Source organism: Coturnix japonica, chromosome 3 (assembly GCF_001577835.2).
Source record: "Coturnix japonica isolate 7356 chromosome 3, Coturnix japonica 2.1, whole genome shotgun sequence".
NCBI classification, from domain to species: domain Eukaryota; kingdom Metazoa; phylum Chordata; class Aves; order Galliformes; family Phasianidae; genus Coturnix; species Coturnix japonica.
In genome coordinates, this window is record NC_029518.1 from 1,857,708 (window position 1) to 1,875,522 (window position 17,815).

At 43.4% G+C, this 17,815-nt stretch overlaps 1 protein-coding gene across 5 annotated transcripts in view; it reads left to right on the forward strand.

Moving 5' to 3' along the window:
• Nucleotides 1–5,598, forward strand: part of PELI1 (pellino E3 ubiquitin protein ligase 1) — a 38,001-nt gene extending 32,403 nt beyond the window's left edge. For 3 of the 5 annotated variants that reach the window (XM_015856557.2, XM_015856560.2, XM_015856561.2), the window contains 3 exons: nt 1,756–1,953; nt 2,063–2,251; nt 3,093–5,598. In XM_015856557.2, the coding sequence (XP_015712043.1) occupies nt 1,756–1,953; nt 2,063–2,251; nt 3,093–3,692 (987 nt within the window). In that variant the 3' untranslated portion in view covers nt 3,693–5,598. The remainder of the gene's footprint in view (nt 1–1,755; nt 1,954–2,062; nt 2,252–3,092) is intronic. The other 2 variants (XM_015856559.2, XM_015856562.2) reach the window with 1 other exon arrangement.
• The last annotated feature ends 12,217 nt before the right edge of the window (nt 5,599–17,815 follow it).

Sequence of the window (17,815 nt, forward strand, 5' to 3'; positions counted from 1 at the left end):
AGAAGGTGGTGTATCTGTGCATCTCTTTTAGCTTTACTTGGTCAGAGGCAAAATCTGTTTTTGTGAATAAAGCACAGAATTATTGTTTTGTTATTGACTGCTGTTCTACCAGTCACATAACCTGTGTCTCGTCCCTCCTTACAAAGTTAAGAGTAAAGTGCACTGTTCTCTGAAGCACTTGGAGCTTTGCTTCCAGCATTCATGAATAGATTTGGGATCAACCACTAGGAAGATAGAAGAAATGCAGTGTAGAAATACAGGAAAAACTTTTAACACAACCCCAGGAACAAGTTTAAAGTGGTGGGAAATATTGAGAGAGGGCCTGCTTGTAATGTGCTGTCAGTTTAGAATAACTTCATGGGAGTTTCCTGTGTGTATGAAATTGAACCACAAACACATTTGCAGCTGTGTTCACTCATAACTTATTATTTCCTGTTTTTCTCAAAAGGGTTTTGTTTCTGATTCTTTTTGTTTTGTTTCTTCTGATTCCTGGACTGATAGCACATGGATTTTTTTGTTGTTGTACCTAATGTAAGACAAGGAATTCTGCTGTCACAGCATTTAACTGTGACGACATTGCAGAATCTAAGGAGGTGGGAGGTGTTGGTATGTGGCGAGGAAGCTGTATGCAACTGCAAATATCTGCAACAGCAAAAGAGCTGTAACGAACTAGCTGCAGCGTAAGCTGTAGTTTGTGTAAGTGTTCTCTCTTTAGGCATGCTATGTGCATATGTATTCTACTCTTAAATTGCCAGTGGTGATCCTTGTGTACTGATGGGTTATCCTGTCTAAGGAAAAAAAAAGAGAAACACATTCTGACAAAGCAGTTTCAGTCTCATGAAAGCTCTCTGGCCTTCATCAAAAACCACCTCAGGCTCTTTGTCTCCTGCCTAGCAGTTAATTAGTATTAATGTAACCAGCTATGTTTTAAGAGGCTTGAGAGCTCTGGAAGTGAGTGAAAGGTGGTAATGTGCAAGTGGGCTTGGATCCTGGCTGTGGGGATGTTTGGGGCTGGGATATAACCCCTCTTTTGTAAAGAGGACAAGACAAAAAGCAGTCAAACACATGTAACTCTATCAAAATTAGTAAAAGTGCGTGAGACTGCAAACCTGTTTTTATTCCATACAACTAAAAAGAAGGCACAACTACTCTGCAGCCTGCTGTTTCTAAGACCATCATCTTAGAAGAAATCAGGCTGCTGTCAGATGTTGTGTTCTATTAATGTTAATGTAACATCACACTGCCCCAGCCACAAACATCTTGTACCTGGTCTTTCCTGACAGATGTGTTGCTTCTTAGTCTCTCTCTGGAGCTGCGGAGTCAACTCATGTAATTGGTTCCAGACAGTTTTCTTACATCTATACCTCCACCTAGCATGGCATTGCTAAGAATACTCCGGGCATGCAAGGTGTGAATACCACTTCTCCATCTAACTGCTTAGTCCCAGCTGTTTAGCTGCTGTTGCAGCTGTTCCAGGTGACCTGAGTTTTAACTTTTCTGATGAGGAGACCTTCAATGGGAAATTATCTCAGTGTTACCTTAATTGCATCTTTTTTTCCTCCTTCGTTCAGTTGGCTGTACTTAACCTTTAGAATAACTTTGATCACATGGAGGTGGAGTAAATCACCAGTTCAGATTCGGCTTCAGAAAACTAAACTTGGATCAGTTGAAGTGCTTCAAATTGGAATGCCATGATTGTTTTTATCGTTCCTAAATTGCTTTGAGTTTGAACTTTTTTTTAATCCCTTTTTGCAGATTGGTAGATCAACAGAGAGCCCTATAGACTTTGTTGTGACAGATACAGTTCCTGGAAGTCAGAGTAATTCAGATACGCAGTCTGTGCAGAGCACTATATCAAGATTTGCCTGCAGAATCATATGTGAACGTAATCCTCCTTTTACAGCAAGAATATATGCTGCCGGATTTGACTCCTCAAAGAACATCTTTCTTGGGGTAAGGGAATTCTTTTTGTTCTCCCAGATCAATGCAGGCTCATTTTTGATATAATTTGAGGCTCTACTTCAGCCAAATTAGAAGTTCTCATTGCTGTTGTTTCTCTTAGGAGAAGGCTGCAAAGTGGAAGACATCAGATGGGCAAATGGATGGACTAACCACAAATGGAGTTCTTGTTATGCACCCTCGTAATGGATTTACAGAAGACTCCAAACCAGGGGTATGGAGAGAGATATCTGTGTGTGGGAATGTGTTCAGCCTCCGTGAAACCAGATCGGCTCAGCAGAGGGGAAAAATGGTAAGAGCAGAGGCCAGTGGTTTATGTAGCATGTTTAAAATGGGTACAGCCACAAGTAATACAGTTTGGGCCTAAACAGAAGCCAGAATCTGCCTAATTCAGTGCATTTGTCACCTATGCAATAAGCTGCATTGACTTATACCTCTTTCTCTGTTCACACATGAAAGGTTCTTGCTTGACCTGAAAAACTAAATTTGTCTCAGAAATAGTACTGAAGTACAGATCGAGACTACTCTCCCCAAATGAGTTGGCACTGTAGTGTACCCTTCTGCAAGATGTGATAGTTGTGTTCATGTATTAAAGAGCATTTCCCTTATTCTCACTTTTGTGTTCATGCTTTGAAGCTTTACTGTATTTCCCTTCTTAAAGAATAGAAAAGAACAACTATTTATTAACACATGTCTATGTAGCTGGATGTTCATTCTTTTGTTTGCATTTTTACCTTCCTCTTTGTTTCCAAAGCACTGGTAGTAACATTTTTAGGAGGTGATTAATTTTGGTATGACTTGGGGTCTCTTAACAAAAATAAATGTGCACAAATACTTTATTGCTGCATTTAGTAAGGAATGCTGGCAGCTTATTTTTCTTGGGGAGAGCAGAGCCCAGTGTAAAAGTACACGTGTGAATGAAACGGTCTAAAATACAATGGAGGACTCCACATAAATTTTTACTGTATACCTTGATCTCTTAGGAGGTTTTATTTCAAAGACAAGGAAGGAACTGGCACTAGGTTCAGTAGAAACCTTGCATAGGGCACTCAGTAGTTGCTTGAAGCTTTATCTGGATCTTCCAGGTAAACTTGCATAATGAAAGTGCCTTGTTACTCTTCAAATAATGCTAGGTGGAACCTTTCTCTTCCTCTGTCCATCACAAGGTTGAAAATGAAACAAACCAACTGCAGGATGGCTCTCTGATTGACCTGTGTGGAGCAACGTTGTTGTGGCGCACTGCAGAAGGGCTTTCGCGCACTCCTACTGTCAAGCACCTGGAGGCATTGAGACAGGAGATCAATGCGGCAAGGCCCCAGTGTCCAGTGGGCTTTAACACCTTGGCATTTCCCAGCATGAAGAGAAAAGATGTTGTAGACGAAAAGCAGCCGTGGGTGTACCTGAACTGTGGCCATGTCCACGGCTATCACAACTGGGGAAACAAGGAGGAGAGAGACGGCAAGGATCGAGAGTGTCCCATGTGCCGCTCTGTCGGCCCCTATGTGCCTCTGTGGCTTGGATGTGAAGCGGGATTTTATGTGGATGCGGGACCTCCAACTCACGCGTTCAGCCCATGCGGACACGTGTGCTCAGAAAAGACAACTGCTTATTGGTCCCAAATCCCTCTCCCTCATGGTACTCACACTTTTCATGCAGCCTGTCCATTCTGTGCACATCAGCTGGCTGGTGAGCAAGGTTACATCAGACTCATTTTCCAAGGACCTCTTGACTAACACATGTGTATAACCAAGGACTGCAGTAAACTGATAAGCTAAGTGATTCTGATTTTTAAATCAACTGTTTTTCGTACTCTCTGGGCTTTGCTGGTTTGCATTAAGATAAAGAATTCTGGTTTTGGTTTTTTTTTTTTTTTTTTTATGACGGCTAAATCCCTCTCTGTTGAGAAAGGTCTGCAAATGGAAGGAACAGGGGTAAGAGAGAAGTCCTGCTTGTTTAGTTAATGACTGCTTCTTGTAGAGGTGAGGGAAGTATTACAGATTGAATTTAAATGCCTTTCGTTTAATGGTTTTTGAATCACATGCCCCCACAGTATTTGAAATTTGCTTCCATTCTTTTTGTATATTGGAGGGTAAATCGTTCAAAGAGCAGTAGTTTACAGCTTGGATGCAAACGTTGTAAAATATAACGTGTATATTAACTCTTTTCTATTTATCTTTATTATTGAAAATGCATAGAATGTGTAGAGTAGCATGGTCATAGTGAGTTACATCCTGCAATTGGATGTGTAGAACAGTTCTGGGTGGAGAAGGAGGTGAGATGGAACTGGTAGGAAAATCTTTTTTAATCTGCAGTACTGAGTTCTTAGAATAGTTAAAATACTTCTTGAACAAAGCTAATGCAAATTATGATGGTGTCAAGATGTGCTTTAACCATGTGAAAGGTAGCTAAGAAGGACTTCTTAAAATGTCTTTTTGGTAGGACTGTACTTACGATCTGGTTACGAGGAAATTATTTACCAGTCTCTTTGAATATGCAACTTAGTCTAGATTAAGGATTTTCTTTTTTTCCTCCCTTCATGCTAACACATCTTTATTTAGCATTAGTGACATTTCTGAGGGGTTTTTCCAATGTTAACCTTTAACAAACCTGAAAGATCAGGTTCATTTTGTTCCTTGCTGTTTAGGGAGGTGATGTGGGGGAGCAGTTTGTGAGTGGGCCACAGTCTCCTCTTGAGAAAGGCTTTGTCAGTCACATCATCTGCCTTTTGTCTGGCTCCTTGCAGTTGTGCATGCAGGAGCCACCAGTATTGTGTGCTTGCTTATATGCTGCTCTGAGGAGCTGGGTGCAGGTACTCATCTAGGCCACACGTGGAACAAAAGAGAAGCCTGGTACCTGCTGGATGTGTGCTGCATCCTGGTGTCTTCATGCACTTGACCCACTTGGCAATCTGTTAGGAAAGAGCTTGTTCTGGGACTGGCCTCGTAGACTTCAGTGTGGGCAGACTGAATAAGATCTGTCTGCACTGTGCTGGGCTCTTGGTTGTGGTCTCCTTACCCTAACCCTCATTTCCATTCTGTATTTGCCAGGAAAGGCCAGTGCATTACATCCAGCTTTGCTGCTAACCCACCATGTTTAATGGCAAATACACAAACTGACTTTTGTTTTTTAGGCCAACCTTGTGTTTGTTTTTTTTTTTTTGTTTGTTTGTTTCATATGTACTGTGTAATGGATGGTAGCAAATCTCCATACTTTATACCTTGCTTTAATTTTTCCCTTTCAAAGATGTTTCTAAACTTTTTGGTTTAAAAAGAAATGTATGTTGCTTAGATGTCATGAAATATTTGCTTTTGACTGTCAATTGTTTCTTCATTTTTAAAAAGAAATTATATATATTGTTTGGTTCACTCAGGAAATGCATGTGTCAGGAAACCTGTATTATATAAGTTCAGTTAGTTGTCATGTACAAGTAACTGCTGTTACTCCCTTTTCATAGAAATATAACTGATTTTTGACATTCTCCAGATTATATGCATTAAGTAATGAAGCTTATGCAGCAAGAAACCCCCTGTATTGTAGTTGTTCTAATCATTTTATTCCAACTATGTTATTCTGTAGTTTAATTTTTATTTGCAAATTAATTTATTCAAACTATGTGAGTAAACACTTTTCAAAAATAGAGATTCTGGGATTATCTGTTGCTTTGTTTCCAAGAGATGGGGAGGGTGCCCAGAGATGACTTCTCTTGTGTTCTGCATGTGTAGGTTAATAATAATAACTGAAGAGTTTAAACGTTCGCCACAGATTGGAAAGACTCCCTTCAGATGTCACCTTTCAGCGTGCTTTATATGTAACCCTATATTAACAAAGGCAAGATAGAAAGTCCGGTAAATGATCTCTGAGTGACTTGAAATTAATGAAATGCAAGCAAAAATGCCGACCGAGTGGCTGGACTCATAGAAAACATAAGGAGCTTTTGATTTCATTGCCCTCAAAGTGGATTGGACACATCTTATCATGGTCTTGATGTTGAAGGCAGGGGTGAGAAAAATCAGGAAAGGAAATAACAAAAGCTACTAAAGAGGATGAGAAATACCGAGGCAAGTTGTGAAAACAGGTTGAGAACTGGACTGCAAGTAACTGCAAGCAGCATAGTCACCCCACGTTGGTGGTACAGCGTAGAGCCAATAGTGCTGTTGCAACTGGGAATGCAAATATCTGACTGCAGAGCAGAAGAAGCAGCAGCAGCTTGTATTTCCATGCCCACTGCACAACCATTGCTGAGTCCTCTACCCTTTAAGATGATACTTTCTTCTGTTAAAATTCTAGCCTATTCTGCCTTTGAAAAAGAAACGTTATGGACTAATGTGTAATTGCTGAAGAACTGGCTATTTCTCTAGGCATCATTATGTTAACCTTTCAAAGCCCTGCTCTCTGCTGCACGCTACCTGCTGGCATTATGTTTTTCTTGACCCAAGATGGGCTTGTTTAATCTTGTTTTTTAAATGGGCCTTCGAAAGCCTGAGACATGGTAATCCCACTGTCAAAAGTAGGATAGCAGCAGTTGAGTTAGGCTGAGGAACAGTTTCCATAAGCCATGCAAGCTAACTGAAAGCAGTGGCTTTGACTGTGGTTCCTTCTTTGAGTTCCCCCAGGCTTCTTTTCTTCAATAAACAATTTAAACGGAAGGTCTCATACTCCATAAACTGTAAAAACAAATGGGAGATTAAATGTAAAATCATCCCTTTAATGCAAACAGCTGACTAAAACTCCCTGAACTTCAAGGCCTTTGCTTCTGTGCAGATGTGGGAGCTGGTAGAAGTGCAGGAGGAAGCGCCCTGCTGGCAGCAAGATGACAGCTTGTTTAGCCAAAACCAGCCCCAAATGAAATCCATGGCTGGCTTACAAAGGTTTGTTCAGATGGGAGGAGGCATTTATGCAACTGGCAAATGAGATGTGACTATTCCCTGGGAGATCACTACAGGTGTGTGGAACGGATGGAGGAATGCTCGTGGATGTAAAGTGAACGTAGGCCTTTTTCTAGTCTTCGTGTTTTGTGATCATCTGCAGAAATGCAACTGGAAATCAGCGTGTAGCTTTTTGCTGTTGGTTTGTGCAACACGGCTGTGCTCTGCAGTTCTTTGTGTGCTGTGTAATGCAGGTTATCCAATGAGCTAATTTACTTTTCAGCTGTAGGAAATTGCAATGATTTAATACAGGTAAAAGGCGGCAGCTTGATACAGCAGCTGGTAAATGAAGCCTTTTTTGTTTCCAGAGCAGAAGCAGGGCAGCTCTTGGTGCACTGACTCACAGCAGTGCAGAATTATGGAGACTAGGAGGTTGCTGGGGACTTTCCCTGGGAAGGCAGTGGGTTGCTGGCACCTACAGAGCACCATTCCCATGGCTGACTCAGCCATTGGTTTTGAGCAGCACACCAGGTGCATGGTGTGTATCTGAGATGTGGGCTGGGGATGAGGTTTTCTAATCCCATCTGTGCATGGCTTTGTTACAACTGAAAAAATGAGGCCTGTCTCCAGGAGGGTTTAATGACTTAATTGTAGTGATGTGACCCTGGTGTCCTCCTGCTCTACACCATGAAATCACATGATGACCCTGCTACAGCACGTGGTACCCCATCTGAAAAGAGACAACTTCCAGGTCTGATTCTAGCAATAGTTCTGCAATATGAAATTATTGGGATGACTACAGTTACCTGCCTGCACACTGTATTTCAAAATGGATTAAGCCAGGCTGCTGTTGAATTAATGGAGATTTTCTGCTCCCTGTTTTAGCTTGTACAAGTCTTGCTTCAGCCACTGTGAAAACACTGACAAAAGTTGCTCTGCTTTTAACTGTAGCACTTAACTTTAAAGTAAGGGCTGTGATAGTCCTGGAAAAGCAACTTCTAGGGCTCTTCTTGTGGCTGTAGGAGATCACTTACACATGCTGTCCTGCATCCTATGAAAGATACGGCAAAGCACCTGCAGGAGCTGCTTGGGCTCCTGGAGCCTGTGCTGGGGCCCTTTGGCAAGCTGTGACTGCTGGAGCCAGGCAGCACTGTGCCTGTCCCTTCTGAGATGCTGCTCCCGTGGAGCAGCAAGAGCTCAGGACCCTGTTGACTGGCCATGAATAACAGCAGCATGTCAGACTTATGATGTGGTATCGCATGGAAATGTATCCTGTAACATAAGTCAGAGAAACGCTTGCCTGTGCTGTTGCACATGAACAGCCTGGAGCTTCAGCTGAGCTGGGCGCTGCTGGTTGCAAGTATCTGCTTCCTGAAAGCAATGAGATGGCAGCTGCAGGAGGCAGAGACCCATGCTTTTGTTCCCCTTTGACAGAGCTGCCATATTGCACATAGTGTCAGCACTGTGCCTTTAAAACTACCATATGAGGGGTGGCTGGGGCCATGCATTAGTGCAGTGTTGGTACCAGAAGTGCCTGTGTGTGAATCTTTGTGGCCCTTCTTTGGTCTCTCAGGAGCTGCTGCCTGCTTTCCTTTTCCCTTCCAGAACAAAGCCTGCAGCTTGCCATGCTCGTGCTGGTTTGTGTGGGATCAGCATAGGCACCAGCTCAGGCTGCATCACCTGAGGTGGAGCTGAGGGGAAGATGAGTAACCAGAGGCAAAGTGCCAGCTCTGGCAGCCAGGAGCTCCCTGCCCACTCCCTGGCTCCAAGCTGCCCCTGTGAGCAAAGTGCATCTTGGCCACAACAGGGGAACGGTAGCAGCATGTAGAAGGAATAACAGGGCAAAAATAGCCACAGGCAAGCAGTCAGGAAGGGGATTCAATGCTTGGAAGCCATAGGCAGTGATCCTTTGCCTCAGGAGGCCCCAGTACCTGACAGCTGTCCTCTGGGTCTTCAGGATAAGTAAGCACCATTTGAATCCAAAATAATCACTTTGCAGAGTCCAGCCAGCCCACAATTGGGTTTCCAGGGGCAGGTGGATGTGTGTGTCTGAGAGGAGTACGAGCAGGGCAAACAGATGCAATGTTGCTCAAGTCTTGTACAAACTGTGGCTCAGAGGTTTTTAGAGTAAAAGGTGGCATCCTTGGTTTTTTCCTTTAACACAAATGCATTTCAGTTCGCATTTCAGTGCCCAAAAAAACATTTGGCAATGAGTCCTGTTGCTCAGCTACGCATCATGAAGTTCCTTCCATATGCTTTGAGCCCTGTTGCCTGATGACTTTGCTGAAAATCCAATTTCTTGTATCACAGGAGGCAGTGAATAACCATTTCTTGTTTACCGTTTATATGCCACTCTTAATTGTGTTGCAAGTGTGCTCACCTGTCCTGCAGTGAATGAATACCAGCACTGGAGTCACCTATGTTTCTGGCCTGTCCTGTTTTCCTGACAAGATGCTGAGCTGCTAGTATAAGCACCAGTAAAGCCTCCTGCCATCCCTGCTGAGGAGCCTGTGCAGCCACGCAGAGGGGAAGGCAGGGGTGAGGCATCTCACAGCCTCTGCGTGGGTGTGAAAGACCTTACAGATCAGAGAGGCACTTTGCTGCTGGCAGAGGCAACCCCTTTGTGTGTGGCAACACCTGCAAGATTGCAATGTTTTTATTTTGAATGCTTGTGCTGATCCAGTGTCACTCCTGTGGAAACTAAACAGCTCTGAGGCAGGAATTAATTATTAATCTGCTCCGATTTCCTCCTTCTACAATGTCTGTGTATATAAGAGTTCTGCACTGAGATCACACCTGGAAAGCTGCTGCCTTCTGAAATGTGACGAGTAGAATCCTTTGGAGTTATAACCTGTATTGCACACCAAGTTTGTCTGTTTTCCCTCTTCCTCATGGAAAGGTCTCATTAAAAGACTTCCCCTGCACATCACTCTCACAGCACACAGCTCATTCCTGGGGATTCCCTGTGAGAATGCTTGCATTAAGCGCGAGCAGCACGGGGGCGGGGGGGGCAGGGGGGGTAGATAGGAAATGATAATTCACTTATTCAGACAGTAAATGAAGGTATAGCGCCAAGATAAATCACTTGGGAAAAGCTTCTTTATATTCTTTACTAATAATTCCCAGGGTCATCATGTCTGCTTTTATTTACAGCTCATTGTCCTTATCCTTTCATTTATTTCTGCTTCAACAGCAAAAATGTTTGAACTTTTTTTCTGTAGATGTTTTATCTGACAGTTTCTTAGTCACTATGATTATGACTTTTAAGTGTTTCTATTGAAATATGTTATTATTTTTTTCTTAATGCACCAAACCGTGTTGGCCAGGCTTGGGCTCTGCTAAATGTGTTGTTGTTGTTTCTATCTATTCTTCAGTCTGGATAGGGTTTCCCTTCAGTTTCTCCTGGATTAATGCTGAGAATGTGTGTTATCAAAGGATAAGAGCAGTTGCTTCCCTGTGCTGCTGGGGCACAGCCATCTGAGGGACACCTTATGGGCAGCCCCTGCTTCACCTCAGGGCTGAGGAGGGTTTGCTGCTTTCCCTGGATCATGCTCAGACCTCACCAACTCTGTCCCAGCACCTCCCTCATCTCAGTCCTCTTGCAAAAACAGCTCTTTGTATGACTACCTCACAATCGCAATCCACCTGTGCTATTCCATTTGCTTGGCTGCAACTTAGGATCTGGATGTACACGAAGCTCGTAGTGCTTGCATTCTCTCATCTCTCCAAGTTAATATTTTTAGCTGATCCCAGAAGATTTGAAACAAAACAAATGCATGCGGCGATGTAATAAACTTGCCTAGATGCAAAGCTAAAAACTGCAGCTTGCTGTCATGCGTGGTGAAGAGGAATCAAGTCAACTCATCTTTTCCAAAAAACATGCTTTTTTTCTGTTGTGTGGGAGGAGGAGAGAATTAGTTATTCAGTGGAACGAGGACAATTAAAAGCAAACGCAGCTTCCAGCGATGCCATCATCTGTTCTGTTAGCCCTGAGCAACACGGAGACAACCTGGCTTTTAATTGGCTTCTTTCTGGCCCACACTTCCAGTTGGCATGGTGGCTAACATTTTCAAAAGCCTTTGTAGGATGGAGATGAAGATATGCTTGCTTCCATCATGCCTGGGCAATCGCTTCAAACGTGAGGTTTTAAAGGGTTGGAAAGGTGAGGGTGTCACCTGTCTGGCCTGCCTTTCTGCAGGGAGCTGTGTATGGGGATCCCACCGCAGCCATAGGGGAGCTATGGGTTCTACAGAGCAAAGCTGCCAGGGCCCCACGTTCTTTTAATGAAGCTTTGTTTCTAAGGAGGAGCAAAATCAAGCAGAAGGTCACCTGAATGCTGAATAGCAGCACCACATGTGGGTATATAATGCTTTTTAGACATTTGTGTTAAAAGTGGATTCAGGGCAGCTTTTCTGAGAGAGGCAGGGTGGCTGGAGTCCTCAGTTCCACCATCGCTCCTCGTGCTTTCAGTGTTACTCAGCACTTCTGCCAGCGTCACTCTTTATCACTTGGAAATCTCACTCCTCCTGTTCTGAAGCAGGAGGAGCAGAAGGTGTGCGCAGTGCCTTCGGGCACCTCTGACTCAGTGCTCGTGTCACAGCTCCTGGCATCTGCCTGCCTGGAAAAACCACCATTGGGCAAGTCCCTCTATTAAAAGGACTGATGAGAGACTATGCCAGCATCAGGGTGCAAACCACCACCTCTCTGTCTCTAAAACACTAGTACCAAATGCACTGTGTTTATGCAGTAGGGTTTTCCATAACACAGGGGTCTGGGATTAGCGTTCCCTGTAACAAAAGCTTACAGACACACACAGCCTATATTTGTATTTTTTATCTTATTAAGCTTGTGGTTAATAAAGTCAGGCTGTGTGTATGTTTCTACAGTGAAAATGTATTGAACAGTATCACATGAGGCTTCAGTTTTGCTGACACTCAACAATCTTTCAGATTGTAATCTGATTCAGATTACAGGCATATAAATATGATATGTCAGAAACTGGCTTCTCCGGGATGCAGATGGAGCAGGGCAAGCTTGTGTGAAGAGGTGAGTAACTAGGAGTTTCTGTGCTAGGGGTATTTAACTCACTTTAGCTTTTGATAGTCCTATAAATGGCAACTTGCACAGTACAAGCTGTGTGGCAGAGACTTCTAAATGGTTTTCTTGCCCTCAGTCCATCTTGCTTCCTGGCTCTTCCTTACCTCCTCTCCAGATGCTGTCAGCAATCACTGTGTTTGCTCCCAGGGTCCTGCATGGCGACACAAAGCTGTGTCAGGCCCCAGTGCCTCCGAGGTGATTCCGTCCTGATCCTGGCAGAGCCTCTGCGAGGAGCTGCCAGCTGATCCATTTAATGTGGGCTTTGCTGAGAAGGGAGAGTGCTAATCTTATAATCGTAATGTCGCCTGCACTGAGTCAAACGTCTTACAAAACTCCATTGCAGCTGCCAAACTCAAAGAAGGGAAGCAGGTTTGCTAGATGAAAGTTTTTCTTTAAAAAAAAAAAAAAAGAAAAAAAAAAAGAAGCAACAAACCATGCTGTCCTTTATGTATGAACTCTTATCAGCTTCATATGAGCTCTCATCAGCTTCATATGAATTCTTATCAGCTTCATTTTGCTCAGGATAGATGTCCGATGAGCAGTGATGGTTCTGGCTCTCTGCTGACTGTTACAGCTCTTACCATCTCTGGAATTTCCCTAGGCCTTCAAGAAGAAAGGGGGGAAATAGAAAAGGAAAACCAGCACGGGTTCCCAAATTGCATCAACCACCACTTCCTAGAATTTCATTTACATCAGCTGATTTTAAAGGTTTGTTCACAGTGTAACCATGGATCTGTGGAAATCCCTCTCTGCATCAGTCAGCCCTGGGGCAGGGGCAGCTCTACCCATGTGCTGCTCACCAGCGTTCAGGCTCAGTGACCTCTGCAGGCAGTCTGTTCCTCGGTCCAACTATCCTTCCAGAGAGAAACTGCTCCTCATCTTGAACCTAAATCTCCCCAGAAGGAAAGATTTAGCACATTATGCTTGTTCCCTCCCAGAGGATGTGGAAGCAATCATTCTGTTCTCCCTGCTTCTGGCAGCCTTTTATGTATTTGAAAGCTGTTAGCATGTCTCTTCTCAGCCTTTTCTTCTCTACTAAAGGAGTCCTTTTGATCTTTGCTAGTAGGTTGTGCTTGCCAAACTGCCCTGGTTCTTATTTCTGTTTCCTGAATTCTGTCTTCAGCTTCATCGTGTCCTCCCTGAGGCCCCTGATGTGCTGAGTGAAACAAGAAGGACCCTCCCCATGCCCTGCATGCTGCACATCCTTACCCACCTCCTCCTCTGGGGAAGAAGGTTCTGATTCTGTTTCAGACCAAAAAATTACCTGCTGTTTGGAGTTATTCTTGTATTTTGTTATTAAATGGAAAAGAAAAGCAACCCATAGCAACACCTTTTGTACTGTGAGTACTTGTGCAGAGTCCAGAAACAAAAACATTACAGCTTTCTGTGTGATGTATGCCTGTCATCAATGGACAGCTTTCCCTATGTGACACTGAATGAACTCATCTGCAAATGCACCTGGAAGAAGAAGGAAAGGAAAGGTGCCAAACACGCCTTAAACTTCTGATATTCAATTGATTAAAATGTAATGATAAGCCATTCATAATGAATGCTGGCTGGAAGGTAGGAGAACTGCAGTATAATGGTCTCAAGATTTCTGTTTGGTCAGATTTCTCTACAGAGCTACAAAAGAAGAGGACAGCTTTCAAAGGGATGAAAAGACTTCTCTGAAGGACAGGTATTAGAAGCAGCCTACAACAGTCTTGCAGGCTGGGTAGTAGAGTATTTTAAGTGTTTCTTCCATTGAAAGCTGAGCTGGGGGGGGGGTAGCGTGCACATCTTCTGAGGGAAAAAATGACTGTGAACACAGAGACCTCGAGTGCAACATGGAATTGGGGTCATTTCCTCACTGACAGTGATTTCCTGTGTGAAATTAACTCTTACTTCCTGTGTCTCCCAGCTCTCACAGCACATGTGCACAAGCACAGCCTTCTGCAGTGCTCCCATGGTTGTGTCTTCCAGGGGAATACAGAGCCAGGACAGGATGATGAGACGCTACACCTTAAGCATAAGCAACTTGCCCATCCTTTCTTCTTGTAGTGATGATGTCTAGACCATTTCCTTTGGTGGCTGCATAAGCCGGCATTATTCAAGTGAAGATATGGCACATGTGTGACTTTGCTTTCCTAGCTGCCAGGCCAGCTGTCTTATCAAAGAGACAAATGGGGTCAGTAAGACACAGATTGTTTTTGTAAGCCCACGGTGGCTGCTGTAGTGCGCTGTGTCTGGATGTCCCCCTGGATTTTGATAGCAGGTTCTCTGATCCTGTGGGACCTCCCCTGTCCCCTGGTGTTTATGAAGCCATTTACATTGATATTAAAGTCACTTACAACCATTGGAGTCATTTCTTGAAGGCTCCACAGTACATTTTACTTGGCCCTGCTGACTTGGAATTCCTCTAATCTCTCTTAACTATTGTTTGAGCTGTTCTTTTCCTCATCTGGCTTGTATTTCCTGTCTCTGGTTGTTAGTATGAAACATGTTAATAAGCATCTGGATGCCATTAACATATTTTGTGAGAACAGAAGCAGAATAAATGGTAGAAACTGAAGGCAGAGCCTAAGTAGAAGTGAATCTAATGTTCTTTTATGTTTGTGTTAGGAGCTACCTCAGAGCAGGACCTCTCTGCACCTCTTTCTTGTACTTGTGAAACAGTGTGGATGGGAGAGTTTTCACTCAGTAACAAGAAATACTTCCACAGGATATCAAGTGTATCAGAAAGAGCTTGTTGTGGTGGAAAACTGCTAGTGGTCTTGTCTGAATAACACACGTGTCCCAATGAGCGTTCCTGCTCAGGCTCTTAAAGCAAGGATCAAAAGGAGGCAGGAGACAAGAGTGCAGATCAGTTCTCTCTCTGCTTTTCAGGGCTGGGAAAATCTACAGAGTATATCTGAGGCTCTTTTGAACAGTCACCAACAGATGAAGTAATTTGAGGCCTTGCCCATACGACAGTTGATTGAGACAGCTGCAGAAGGTCTTTAACAGAGGTGCTTTTTAATAAGGCACTAACACCTTATTAAATCAAGCGCTGAAAAGTGTCACTTTGGTTTTGACCTACTAGCCATGAAATCTGATGTTTTCCCTTTGGTGGTGTTGTCAAGGTGAAAAAATGAATTTGTAGATTTTTAATTACTTTGAACTCAAGCTGTGATGTCAATTGGAAGGAAAACATCATCCTGGACAAATAGGGGTGGTGCAATGGCTGGTCACACATCTGGTGAGGATGCAGGTCCTGCAAATGCAAGGAGATTATTTCAGTCTTGTTTCTACCTCTCACTTCTTGATCTCACCGCTGTGGAGGTTTTTGCTGGTAATAAGCAGGCACCAGGAAACAACAAAAGACATTTATTGTCTGTAATCCTGGCACTATTTTTTTCCCCTTTTCTTTTTGACATGTGGGGAAAGGCTGCCATCTGCTGTAATTGCAAGTGGTTGCTGGAAATAGAGCACCTCAATCAAATCCTAAGCCTTGTTGAAGCTGTGCAGAACTCAGGCAAAGTTTGATAATCAAAGGTAAAATGTACATTTAAAGATGCCTTGATGCTTTCCAGACAGGTCACTCTCCTAATAACAGCTATTACATGTCCCTACAAAATCATGCCCTTAGTGTAAGAGATTTATCCTCATTGCTCCCACCTGCCTTAACCCACGATGTTTGCAGTTGAGTTTGGAGATGAGTTGAGGAGTCCTGAGGCAGCAAAGCCTGTAGCACCCCTCATGAAGCTGCTGGTGGGAGACAGGCAGTGTGCTGCTTCCCTAGGTGTCCTCAGTTTAGTATAGATGCCAGGGTGTATCTTGTACAGCCTCCCAGCTCCTAAAATGCATAACAGCATATGTTTCTCCTTGCAGTGGTATGTGTGATCACTAAGATGATAGCCACTTCTGCATTACGTGATTAGGAATCATGTGGTTGTACCACCTACTTGAGGACCTTGCAGCCTGGGAAAGAGCAAAGTCTAAAGACATCTACAACTCAGGGCCCTTATTTTTGTTCTTATTAAAACAAACAAACAAACTTCTGTGCTGAGACCTGTAGTGAAACTAAAATCAAATGTGTGTCTCTGAATGTCCCTGACTACCATTCCAGCCCTGCTTGCTTGGTACCAGCTTGCTTGCTTCTTCAAATCTGCACGCTTTGGTTCATGGGTGTTCTCACTCTAAGCAGCTTTAGTTTGCTTAGGCAAAGAAAGACCGTGAGGCCAGAAAGAATTGAACCAAATAAGCAAGACAACATGAGAACAAGTGCAACATAGACTCAGTGATCCTTGTGCGGCCCTTCCAAATCAGAGTATTGTATGTATGATTCTTCAGGAGCATCTCAAAGAGCAGCAATAGTGAAAAAGAGTCTTCTACCTATTTACACCTAGCAAAGCTGGAGGGCCCTGATAAGGCACCTTAATCCCCATGAATTCCATGTATCAGGCATGCATGGCCTTTACGCCATGATACCTTGTTCCCAAACATGAGAATCTCACGTTGTGTTTTTCTGTAACTTCCCATGTTGCTATTTAATTCAAAAGCAAAACCCTATTAGAATTCATGGTGATGATATCAGAGGTGCCACTCAGACCACATAGTTTCCCATTACACCACCCTGAAAGCATACTGCTAGAATGGGATGTATAATGTATAATAATACATACACCCCATAATGTAGGGGTGGCAGTGACTGATTTCAAAGGGAGTGTTGCACATAACAAAGTAGCCTGGAAACCTGACACACACAAAAAACAACAAAATAACACACCACAGCTACTGCTTATTTTGGTATTAACATACCTCATCAGAATAAGCTGGTATTGATAAAATGTGATACAAAAGCATAAGCTTTTTGTTTTATACAACCTCAGTACTGGAGGCTGACAGTACTAAGAAGAAACTGGATTGAATGTGGATACATCTGCAGCATGTCTAGTGTGCCAAGGAATGCCTTGAAGCCAGGAGGAACTCTGATACCACTGCAGATATGGAGGAATAAATGCTATATCACTTAGGAGGAATGGGATTGATTTGACATTCCTGTTATTAGCTGTCTTTATGTTGTGACAGCATCTCGATGGGGACTATTAAAAACACCATTCCTGTCCAAGGGGAGGACAAACTACCTTCATCCAGCCAGTTTTTCTTGGGGCAGTCTATAAGAATGACCACTTCTTACTCTTTGAGCACTTCGCTGTGCAGTAGTGACCCAGATCATCCCCATCTCTGAGAGAAAATACGGGTATTATCCTCCAGAGTGAGACCAGGCACCCATCCTGACCTGCATCTTGCCTCAAACAAGGATGCAATGTGCCACAGCACATTAGATGGGCCATCATGATCTCTCTACGTAGATCTGATCCTCAGATACAGTAGTGAGCATTTGGCTGACATGGCAAAAATCATCTTAAAAATCACCACAGGTGGTATTTTTGAAAGCCACTGAGGTTGCCCAATAGAACCGCTGTCCCATTCTGAATCTTAAGCCCCTGCCTTGTTTCTTGTGGCCATGCACACCATGCTCCACTTATACAAAGCATGGGAATGTTTTCCCTGCTATTGGCATGAAAAATTATTCCTTAAAATCCTTTCACATCGCTAAAGACAAGGAGAGCATAAACTTTCCATCTGCTTTCTGTGAGGTGTTCTTTATTCTACATATTTCTTTCATATGCCCTGCTTCCTCTAAGCAGAATCCTTCCTTGATGTTCGGTTGCTCCTATCATTGTTAGTGTTGCTCTTTTACTGACAGGATCACCCTCTACACTCAGGGCTCCTTGGGGACCTACTCCTCTAATTATATCCAATCATTATTTTCCCCTCAAATTCCTTATAGATCCCAATGCCATGCTTGCAATGCACACTAAGCAACTTTGCTGTTAAATACCTGGGCCCTTCCAACAAGGATCTAAGGC